The following is a 12134-nucleotide window of genomic DNA, read 5'->3' on the forward strand; positions in this document are numbered from 1 at the left end:
GAGGTGTTTTACCTCCAGCTGACTGTGTGGGCGGAGCTTAATGGTGAAGATAACTCCATAGAACACTATGAGAACACAGAGAGACCCTGAGTGGTGTTTCAGCTTTGAGATGAGGGCAAATGGAGTTTATTTATGTTTATCCTCCAGCTCAGCCTGGTAATAACATCCCTGAAAGAATCAGGCTTCAGGGAGCAGAGGGCCTCACATCGACAGTAACATGTGTGTGTGTGTGAGTGTGTGTGTGTGTGTGTGTGTGTGTGTGTGTGTGAGTGTATGTGTGTGTGTGTGTGTGTAATAATGTGGAGCGGAGCAGGAGGTGGAGTGGTTCTCCTGCAGGTCTCCTCTCTAAAACAGTGATGAAGGAGAAACTGAAGACGTGTGTGAACATGAACAGACTGTTTGTTGGAGCAGGTAACAGCTACTTCCTGTGTGTGTGTGTGTGTGTGTGTGTGTGTGTGTGTGTGTGTGTGTGTGAGCCGTTGAACTCGTGCTGTTTGTTCTGATTTCTTTTGGTTCAGGAGGAAATGTGCAGAAACTCAAAAAAAAAAGCAAAAAAAGTTTAAAAAATCAGATTTTGAAATAAATCTGATATTCTCGTCACATCGCTGTTGTGATGGAAACAAACATGAAGACTGAATGTGGGAGAAACACAGTGTGCCACCTGGTGGAGGGAAGAGGTACAGCATGAAACATTATTATTATTATTATTATTATTATTATTATTATTATTATTATTATTATTATTGCTATAACAGTAGTATTTTAAAACGGTTTGGATATCTCCTGTGGTCACACATTATAATAACCCTAATCAATAAATGTTAAATTGATACTTAAACTTTAGGTCAAGATTATTTACTGTTAACAAACCACAAAATGAAAATAATGTTTGCTAATTATTATTGTTATAATTTGTGTGTATTGTTGCAAACATTATATTTCATACCATGTGAAGTATTTGTTAATGATTTCTAAGAAGAAAAAAAAAAGCTTTGACAACATGTTGCATCTGCAATAATATTCCAGGTATGTATATATTTACATTTAGTCATTTAGTCATTTAGTCATTTAGCTTTTATCCAAAGCAACTTACAGGGGAAAAAAAGAGAAACATGTATAATATATATTATATTATATGTTTAATACATAGACAGTAAGAAGTATATTTTCTTTTGATACTTTCTGTATATTTATATGCTTCTTATAATGAAGTATTTCTTCACACTGTGATATTGTTACTTTTACTGGTAAAATCATTTCCACTGATCACCTAATTATTAATATTAGGTGAAGCCGTTTTCATTATTGATCATTCAGTGATTTTCTTCTTCAATGTATTGATTTCATCTTTTGTTCAAAGAGTTCTTTGCCCATCGTGAGTTCTCACTAGAACCCTGCTGATCTGGGATTCTGGGGACTGGAACCAATGTTGAAGGGGAACAGTTTATTTTAATTTGATTTTTTTTACTCTGAAGGCTGCTTTAAATTAAATAACTCAATAAACATCATTATTCTTATAAAAACTTAAACCATCAGTATCGTGTGTGTGAGGCCCAGAGCTATAAAACTGAATCAAACATATTCAGTTTGATATAAAGCAGAAAAACAGCAAATCCTCGCAATTTATCACATTATGAATAAAGTAAAACTCACAATCGATTATAAAAGTAGCTCTTCATTCTTTTTTCTGTTATTGTACTTATTGCCTAATTGACTAATTGTTTGAGCAATTAGACATAAATGTGACAGTAGTAATTTAAATCTACTCATATTAAAATACGTTTAAATCACTGACCTTTCTCTGTTTGTAGATACACATTTAGGCTGAGAAAAGTAACAAATATATGAATTAAAAACTCTGGTTTGCATCAATATGAACAAATAAAAACACACAATAGAAATAATAATAAAAAGACATACTTTAAATAATAACTTGTGCAGAGATAAACTGCATCATTTTTCCTTGATGTCATTGTGTGAGCTGTCAATCAGCTGTTATCATCAGCTGATCACATGACCAACAGCTCAGTGACACGCCTCCTCCGTCAGCCAATCACGTCGCTGCTGCCTCGGTTTGAATCTGTTCTGCTGCTGTCACAGTTTGATCTGCTCTACATGGTTTCACATATAATAATAACATTCCTCTCCAGTCTCTATGTCTGAGCTATGCATCAAATTAGATATTGTCGTTGCCGTTTTAGTGTTTTTTTGTCGTTTCATCGGGTTAATACGCCTCCTGCTGACCTATTACATCATAACTAACGAGTGGAGAGAGGCCAGAAACCAACAAGAACAATAAGATGGAAGGTGATTTTGAGGATAAGAACGCTACAACAGAAGCTGTCTTCAGCTCGTTGCTACGACGACCGGCTCTCTTGGATGTTATTGCTGCGGGTCGGAGCATCAGCGTGGAGGCTGAGGGGCGGAGCATCAGCGTGGAGGCTGAGGGGCGGAGCATCAGCGTGGAGGCTGAGGGGGCGGAGCATCAGCGTTGAGGCTGAGAGGCGGAGCATCAGCGTGGAGGCTGAGGGGGCGGAGCATCAGCGTGGAGGCTGAGGGGGCGGAGCATCAGCGTGGAGGCTGAGGGGGCGGAGCATCAGCGTGGAGGCTGAGGGGGCGGAGCATCAGCGTGGAGGCTGAGGGGGCGGAGCATCAGCGTGGAGGCTGAGGGGCGGAGCATCAGCGTGGAGGCTGAGGGGGCGGAGCATCAGCGTGGAGGCTGAGGGGGCGGAGCATCAGCGTGGAGGCTGAGGGGGCGGAGCATCAGCATGGAGGCTGAGGGGGCGGAGCATCAGCATGGAGGCTGAGGGGCGAAGCATCAGCATGGAGGCTGAGGAGGCGGAGCATCAGCATGGAGGCTGAGGGGGCGGAGCATCAGCATGGAGGCTGAGGAGGCGGAGCATCAGCATGGAGGCTGAGGGGGCGGAGCATCAGCGTGGAGGCTGAGGGGCGAAGCATCAGCGTGGAGACTGAGGGGGCGGAGCATCAGCATGGAGGCTGAGGGGGCGGAGCATCAGCGTGGAGGCTGAGGGGCGAAGCATCAGCGTGGAGGCTGAGGGGCGGAGCATCAGCGTGGAGGCTGAGGGGGCGGAGCATCAGCGTGGAGGCTGAGGGGGCGGAGCATCAGCGTGGAGGCTGAGGGGGCGGAGCATCAGCGTGGAGGCTGAGGGGGCGGAGCATCAGCATGGAGGCTGAGGGGCGAAGCATCAGCATGGAGGCTGAGGGGGCGGAGCATCAGCGTGGAGGCTGAGGGGGCGGAGCATCAGCGTGGAGGCTGAGGGGCGGAGCATCAGCGTGGAGGCTGAGGGGGCGGAGCATCAGCATGGAGGCTGAGGGGCGGAGCATCAGCGTGGAGGCTGAGGGGGCGGAGCATCAGCATGGAGGCTGAGGGGGCGGAGCATCAGCGTGGAGGCTGAGGGGCGGAGCATCAGCGTGGAGGCTGAGGGGGCGGAGCATCAGCGTGGAGGCTGAGGGGCGGAGCATCAGCGTGGAGGCTGAGGGGGCGGAGCATCAGCATGGAGGCTGAGGGGCGGAGCATCAGCGTGGAGGCTGAGGGGGCGGAGCATCAGCGTGGAGGCTGAGGGGGCGGAGCATCAGCGTGGAGGCTGAGGGGGCGGAGCATCAGCATGGAGGCTGAGGGGGCGGAGCATCAGCGTGGAGGCTGAGGGGGCGGAGCATCAGCGTGGAGGCTGAGGGGCGGAGCATCAGCGTGGAGGCTGAGGGGCGGAGCATCAGCGTGGAGGCTGAGGGGGCGGAGCATCAGCGTGGAGGCTGAGGGGCGGAGCATCAGCGTGGAGGCTGAGGGGGCGGAGCATCATGGGTTGTCTTGTCATTAATGCTGGTGAAAATCTATTTCCAGTCACATTATCTGAGTATCTCAACAGGAGTTAGAGAACATCAGTCAGACTAACACGTTTGATGCTCTTCAGCTGTCCAGTTATAGTCACATTGAGGCAATCATTAGTTTTTTTTCACTCTCCTGCTGAGGACATGCTGCTTTATTACCACAATAAAGGTGTTGTTTCAAAATAAAAGCCTTTTAGCGCCTGTAAATGAAGTTCTTTATTTTATTATCCTCAAAATCATTTTATAGAGTTTTGTGTCCGAGGCTTCCCCCCATAGCACTATATTAATATTAATTATACTATGTATGAATATCTTTTTAATTATAAAGCTGACTCAGCAATGGGAAGCATTTTATGCCTTCATGGGAACATCTGTCCTCCTTCAAGATTATTGTTGTCCTCATCTCAAACATGAGAAATATGGATGCATCAGTTGTTTTACCATAATATCTTCTATGAAGAATGTGCAGTGTGTGCTGTGTTCACTGCTCCATGTAACTCACAGCTCTGACTCGTGGTGTCTTCTGACTCATCGTTGTTTGTGTCCTGTGAACTCTCACATGTGTGTTTTCTGGATGAACTGTAACATTGTATGGTGTTAGAGGTGTATTCTCTGACTGAAGCTGTCTCACTTGTTTCTAACTGGAGTCAGAGCAGGTTCAGGCCTCCTCCATCTCCTCTATGAATAAAGTAATTATCTATATCTGTCTGTCTGTCTGTCTGTCTGTCTGTCCTCCTGTCTGTCTCTCTGTCTGTCTGTCTGTCTGCCTGTCTGTCCTCTTAATCACACCATATGCTTTATAAACTTCACTTTGGTTTCTGCTGATTTAAATCTAGTTGTGGACTGATTGATTTGTCTGAAGCTAGATGACAGGAGGACTGTCAACTAAACTACAGGATCAATACATGCAGCTCTGACATGTTTTATAGTCCTGACAGAACTCATGTAGCCACCAGGGGGCGCTACAGCTCAGTGTGTTCAGAAACACACTGTGATTCAGTGATAACCTGAAGGGACACAGTTCATGTGCTGTTTAGGATGTGTGTGTGTGTGTGTGTGTGTGTGTATATATATATATATATATATATACAGTACAGGCCAAAAGTTTGGACACACCTTCTCATTCAATGCGTTTTTCTTTATTTTCATGACTATTTACATTGTAGATTCTCACTGAAGGCATCAAAACTATGAATGAACACATATGGAATTATGTTCTTAACAAAAAAAGTGTGAAATAACTGAAAACATGTCTTGTATTTTAGATTCCTCAAAGTAACCACCCTTTGCTTACTAGAATACAAGACATGTTTTCAGTTATTTCACACTTTTTGTTAAGTACATAATTCCACATGTGTTCATTCATAGTTTTGATGAATCTACAATGTAAATAGTCATGAAAATAAAGGAAACACATTGAATGAGAAGGTGTGTCCAAACTGTTGGCCTGTACTGTATTTATAGTGAAACACAAGGCCAAGTGAGTAAAATGAAACAAACAAACAAACAAAAAAACAGCAAAAAAAGTGCCTGTTGGGGTTCAAGGGGTAAACTTTACTCACATTGTCCGGTCCAGGATAGAAACCTCCTACTACAACAACACAAACCAAACAACAACACAAACCATACAACAACACAAACCATACAACAACACAAACCACACAACAACACAAACCACACAACAACACAAACCATACAACAACACAAACCACACAACAACACAAACCACACAACAACACAAACCATACAACAACACAAACCAAACAACAACACAAACATACAACAACACAAACATACAACAACACAGTGCCACAGTGTTTCAGATACAATAGTTTCACAAAGCTTTAAACGGATCCTTTGTTCTAGTAAAATTGTAATGAATTGTAATGATTCTGATGATGAATCTTTTTTTCTCCAAACGGTTTATTTTTGGCGAGGTAGAATCTATATTTGAAGGAGTTTTCGGCCTCTGGTCACTGTTTGAGATGGGTCAGTAATAATAATAATTAATTAATAATTAATAATAGTAATAAGCTCTGCTCCATTCAGGGACTATCAGCAGGTTAAAACTTTGACCTTTAACCCTAACCCAGACAACATAATGCCTGTATTCACAGTTTCCTTCTAAGATAAAGGGAGTATTTTTGGTTATTCTTTAAAAATATCTCGGCCTCCCTTCAGGTTGACAGGGTTAAATAAAGCCCAGTAAATAGATGTGGTGGCCCACGGGTACCAGAAGATGGCGCTGTTGACATGCTCTGTCCCAGTCATCACGTTATTGTAACACAATAGTGCATTTCCACTAATAAAAAGGGTTTTAAACACGTTTCCTAGTTTAGTAGATTTTTCTACAGTTTTGCATTTAAAACTGAAAGAAAATCAAACTTGGATAAAATGATAGACTTCCTTAAATAAGCCTGAATCTTTCTGATTGGATTTAAAGTGTAATGCCAGTGATCAGTGTGTTGTAATAAACCTTAAATGATCCTGAGTCTTTCTGATTGTATATAAATAGTAATGCCAGTGATCAGTGTGTTGTATTTAAATACTAATGTCAGTGATCAGTATGTTGTAATGAACCAGAGGCTGCAGGTGAAGTTTGTTCCTCACTAGGAGCCGCTGCGCGGAGCAGCGCCGCCTCATTGGCACATGTCCCGGCGGGGTGGAGCGTAGCGGGGCCGCCTCTTGTTTTGCGGTCTTGTTTTGTCAGGCTGACTCCAGAGCAGCTGCAGAGACCGTCACGAGAGGATTTCCCCACGAGCCGGTCCGCGAGTCGCTGCTGGACGTGAATTCACCGGTCGGGACCGGAGAAGGCGCAGTCACGAGGCTGAGAGGTGAATGCGCATCTTCAGAGGAGGTCTGATCCTGCTGAGGGCTGGACCAGGGGCTGAGGGGCTCTGACGGCCGGAGAGGGTCTGAGATCACCGTGACTCCGTCCTGAAGGAGCCTGTTCACCGCGGAGCTTCTTCTGGGCCGAATGGATGCGACAGCGTGAGGAGAATACTAATGAACGGCGCGCTGCGTCCTGCCGAGGCGCACCGCGTCCCCGCTGCTGCTGCTGCTGCTGCTGAGGGCCACAGAGCCGAGCAGACACCCAGAGCCTCCGGGGCCGAGCAGACCCCCAGAACCTCCGGGGCCGGGCCCCGCCTCAGTCCGCCACCCGGGGACCAGTGAGCTGCGGTGTTACTACCAGAACCAGAGGGGGGATCATAAAAACACTCCTCCAGAAAGACAAAATGGGCAACAGCTTCTCCAACATCTCTGCCTTCCAGTCGCTCCACATCGTCATGCTGGGTCTGGACTCTGCGGGGAAGACCACGGTCCTTTACAGACTCAAATTTAACGAGTTCGTCAACACGGTGCCCACCATCGGCTTCAACACGGAGAAGATCAAGCTGAGCAACGGCACCGCCAAGGGCATCAGCTGCCACTTCTGGGACGTGGGGGGCCAGGAGAAGCTGCGGCCGCTCTGGAAGTCCTACAGCCGCTGCACGGACGGGATCATCTACGTGGTGGACTCTGTGGACGTGGACCGGCTCGAGGAGGCCAAGACCGAGCTGCACAAAGTCACCAAGTTTGCAGAGAACCAGGGCACGCCGCTGCTGGTCATCGCCAACAAGCAGGACCTGCCCAGGTCTCTCCCGGTGGCCGACATCGAGAAGCAGCTGGCCCTGCAGGAGCTCAGCCCCTCCACCACCTACCACATCCAGCCGGCCTGCGCCATCATCGGCGAGGGGCTGCACGAGGGCATGGACAAGCTGTACGAGATGATCCTGAAGAGGAGGAAGTCCATCAAGCAGAAGAAGAAGCGGTAACAGCTGGACTGTTTCTGTCCAGGTTTACTTTGCAGTGATTTTAACAAAAGAAAGAAAGAAAAATCCTCATTTTGGATTAAAGCTGTGAAGCTTCTGCCTCAGTGGCTGCAGGATATAAAACACAATAACCAAAAAGACAAACTTGAAATGACTGTTTGGAGGAAAGAAGCGGCTGGCCCGTTTATCTGCTGCTCGATCCAGAATCTGAACACAGTTGGACTCTGAAGGAGAAGGAGCTCCTCTGCTGGAGCTGACCCAGGACTTTATGGCATCATAGTTTTTATTTCCACCCACAGGAGGTCTACTGTGGAAACAGGTTTGATTTTGCACGTAGCTGGGGTCCCTTTGGCCCCGGCCCTCTTTATCCTGGAGGTCTGTAGTTCAGTCTGGAGGTCTGTAGTTCAGTCTGTAGTTCAGTCTGCAGGTCTGTAGTTCAGTCTGGAGGTCTGTAGTTCAGTCTGGAGGTCTGTAGTTCAGTCTGCAGGTCTGTAGTTCAGTCTGCAGGTCTGTAGTTCAGTCTGCAGGTCTGTAGTTCAGTCTGTGGAGCGTTGAAGTAGCCTTTCCTCTGCGTGGTGGACTGAGGACACTGTCCACTACTTTGCACTTTTCTTTTCCTAACAAACAGTAGAAAACGACACTGTATTAATAGAGGAGCAGATCCAGGTGGTTTATGTACTAAGAAGCCAAAATTGAAGTATTTTTGAATATTAAATGATATAAAATCCATGATTTGAGTGACTGTTCTTCATTTATCTGCAGTGAAAGAAGTGATGATGTGGGATTAAGACAGTGAACCATTAACCTGATTGATCCTCACAGGTTTAGATCAAAGAGAGGTCAAAGGTCAGCTCAGAGAGCCTGCAGAGGCTTAATGAGAGAAATGTGTCTGATGTCTGCAGATATATTACATATATATATATATATATATATATATATATATATATGTAATATATATATATATTACAGCTCAGCTTTCTGTTTATATCTCGCCAACGTGAAGTCAACTTTCAGAGCTCGTTTGTGAAATTTATGGATCTGCATTGCAGTGCTGAGTTTTCTGCTTCACAACAGAGTTTAGAACCACAAACCAGTGATCCAATGGGACCAGTCCTCACTAGGACCAGTCCCCACTAGGACCAGTCCCCACTAGGACCAGTCCCCACTAGGACCAGTCCTCACTAGGACCAGTCCTCACTAGGACCAGTCCTCACTAGGACCAGTCCCCACTAGGACCAGTCCCCACTAGGACCAGTCCCCACTAGGACCAGTCCCCACTAGGACCAGTCCCCACTAGGACCAGTCCTCACTAGTACCAGTCCCCACTAGGACCAGTCCCCACTAGGACCAGTCCCCACTAGGACCAGTCCCCACTAGGACCAGTCCTCACTAGGACCAGTCCCCACTAGGACCAGTCCCCACTAGGACCAGTCCCCACTAGGACCAGTCCTCACTAGGACCAGTCCTCACTAGGACCAGTCCCCACTAGGACCAGTCCCCACTAGGACCAGTCCTCACTAGGACCAGTCCCCACTAGGACCAGTCCTCACTAGGACCAGTCCCCACTAGGACCAGTCCCCACTAGTGTCCTGAGAGTCCTGCTGGGGACAGAACAGGCCTGTTATGTTTCAGCTGCTGTGTGAAGGACAGTTTGTGGTCTAACATTTCTAACGTTTCCTCTCAGTATTCACAAGAATAGCAGATAACTAAAACATATATTTTTATTATTACTTATTCTGCCAATTTTTTTATCCATTAAGCAACTATAAAGTCTATTAAAATGTGTAATTTGAGTATAAAAGCAGCTGGAATCAAATGATTGGGTCTTTCTGTCCAAACACACAACTTAAATGTTTATTTCAATCATCAAATGAATCAACTTGTTGTCTCCGCTGCAGTCACATTAAATATAATAATAATAATAATAATAATAATAATTCTGTTGTGTTCCATCTGGTTTTTGTTCATCAGCGGGTTTTAAAATGTGTTTGATCCCTTCAGTGTTTGTTCCTGTCTGCTCTATCATCAGATCATTTTTTATCATTTTTTGAACTGTTTACGTTCTTTAACTGCTTCTCCCAGGGGGTGAAACGAAAAACTTAGAAAAAAAGTACTTTCTGTAAAATATATTTGCATAATTCCATTTTATTATATTTATCCACTTTATTTATGTGCCAGCTCTTGTAACTTAATAATACTTTATTTGTACATAAACTTTCACACAACAAAATGCAGCATTAAGTGCTTTGCACATAATAAACTGGGACATTTTGCTGTAATTAATGCAAAATATGTTGGAAAAATAAAACACACCTGATATTAATAAAATAAAATAATGTATGGCTCCATAAAGAGAGAGGGCCATGCATTACTGTAATCACATATTCACAGAAGATTTGGATGTTAAAGTGTTTTAAAAACATGAGATCTTCAGCAACAAACTCATGATGTCCAAACTAAACTTTTTTTAAACCAGACTTTTTATAAAAGTATTTTTCCAAAGAATATTCTAGTGAACAGAATATAACATGACATGGAAAACACACTGTATAATAATTAAATAAAGTTAAAACTCGTGCCCATATTTGCATAATGCACATAGGAATCCTAAACACTGCAGCAGCATTTAAATATTATTCTCTGTTGTTCTTCCTTCATCAGTAGCAGATTTAGTTTCTCCTCATGAATACGTTCGCAGTATTTCACCCTCAAGTGTCATAAATAAATAATTTATTATAAATAAACACAGAAGAACCTTAAAAATGAACTCGCTGCTTCATTTCATTGTTAAAGAATAAGAAAAACATTCCACAACTTTCAACAAAGTATCCAATAAAAAAGCAAAGATTAGAGAAAGTTCCCAGTAATAATTAGAGGCTGACCCATGTGAACTTCTTGGTGATGCAGATACTAATTAATTATAACTGATCACTGATAACTGAGGAAACTAATCGATAACTGATAAAACTGGAATGAAAATAAACCTTTTTTGGTGGATTGTGCCTCGATTTTTCACCACTCTGAGTGCAAATGTACACAGAGAGCTACTTTCTCAAGCAAAAGTTGATTAAATAATATTTAACATTGTTATACATTATTATTCAAACAATGTATTACATTGTCAGACAATTCTATAAATGATAACTGAGAAAATAAAGAATTATAGGAATAAAATAAATAAACATCATTCCTGTCAGTCAATTATCTATTAAAATAACTAGCATTATTTCTAAATCACACCAAGCAATATTTTCTGCATTATATATTGTATAAAAAACATATCTGACAGCATATACACTGAAACATTATGCCTTTGTCTAATAATAATAATTATAAAAGCCTCTCCTGGTCATCATGCTAACAAAACCATCTGTTTACAGTTTCACGGACCAAAAGAAACCTCACAGTCTTTGACTTTGATGCTCAAAAAACAAAAATAGGAGAGGTTTCCCCACAAGAAAGAACAGAAGGAGCCCTGTCATCGGAGGACTACCCGTTGCTATGGCAACAGCATAGCAGCGCCAACCCAGTGGTTCAGGAAGCAGGAAGCAGGTTTCCCCTCGCAGCCGTCTGCAGCGTTCCCCTCGCAGCCGTCTGCAGCGTTACCGTCTCCGTCTGCAGCGTTACCGTCTCTGTCTGCAGCGTTCACGTCTCCGTCTGCAGCGTTCACGTCTCCGTCTGCAGCGTTACCGTCTCCGTCTGCAGCGTTACCGTCTCCGTCTGCAGCGTTACCGTCTCCGTCTGCAGCGTTACCGTCTCTGTCTGCAGCGTTCCCCTCGCAGCCGTCTGCAGCGTTCACGCCTCCGTCTGCAGCGTTCCCCTCGCAGCCGTCTGCAGCGTTCAGGTCTCCGTCTGCAGCGTTAACGTCTTCGTCTGCAGCGTTCGCGTCTCCGACTGCAGCGTTCACGTCTCCGTCTGCAGCGTTACCATCTCCGTCTGCAGCGTTCACGCCTCCGTCTGCAGCGTTACTGTCTCCGTCTGCAGCGTTCACGTCTCCGTCTGCAGCGTTCGCGTCTCCGTCTGCAGCGTTCGCGTCTCCGTCTGCAGCGTTAACGTCTCCGTCTGCAGCGTTCGCGTCTCCGTCTGCAGCGTTCGCGTCTCCGTCTGCAGCGTTAACGTCTCCGTCTGCAGCGTTAACGTCTCCGTCTGCAGCGTTCACGTCTCCGTCTGCAGCGTTACCGTCTCCGTCTGCAGCGTTCACGTCTCCGTCTGCAGCGTTCGCGTCTCCGTCTGCAGCGTTACCGTCTCCGTCTGCAGCGCTCACGTCTCCGTCTGCAGCGTTACCGTCTCCGTCTGCAGCGTTACCGTCTCCGTCTGCAGCGCTCACGTCTCCGTCTGCAGCGTTCACGTCTCCGTCTGCAGCATTAACGTCTCCGTCTGCAGCGCTCACGTCTCCGTCTGCAGCATTAACGTCTCCGTCTGCAGCGCTCACGTCTCCGTCTGCAGCGTTAACGTCTCCGTCTGCAGCGTTCACGT

The 12134-nt window shown here is 45.3% G+C and overlaps 1 protein-coding gene across 1 annotated transcript; it reads left to right on the plus strand.

Moving 5' to 3' along the window:
* The first annotated feature begins 6499 nt into the window (after positions 1-6499).
* Positions 6500-8570, plus strand: LOC131979627 (ADP-ribosylation factor-like protein 4C). Its single transcript, XM_059343681.1, has 2 exons — positions 6500-8033; positions 8126-8570. Exon 1 carries the CDS (start codon positions 7083-7085, stop codon positions 7659-7661), a length of 579 nt encoding a protein of 192 aa, XP_059199664.1. The 5' UTR covers positions 6500-7082; the 3' UTR covers positions 7662-8033; positions 8126-8570.
* Positions 8571-12134: the final 3564 nt, after the last annotated feature.

This window comes from Centropristis striata, chromosome 10 (assembly GCF_030273125.1).
Source record: "Centropristis striata isolate RG_2023a ecotype Rhode Island chromosome 10, C.striata_1.0, whole genome shotgun sequence".
NCBI lineage: Eukaryota > Metazoa > Chordata > Actinopteri > Perciformes > Serranidae > Centropristis > Centropristis striata.

Coding starts and splice junctions, on each gene's coding strand:
- LOC131979627 (XM_059343681.1), top strand. CDS start 7,083: ATGGGCAACAGCTTCTCCAACATCTCTGCCTTCCAGTCGCTCCACATC.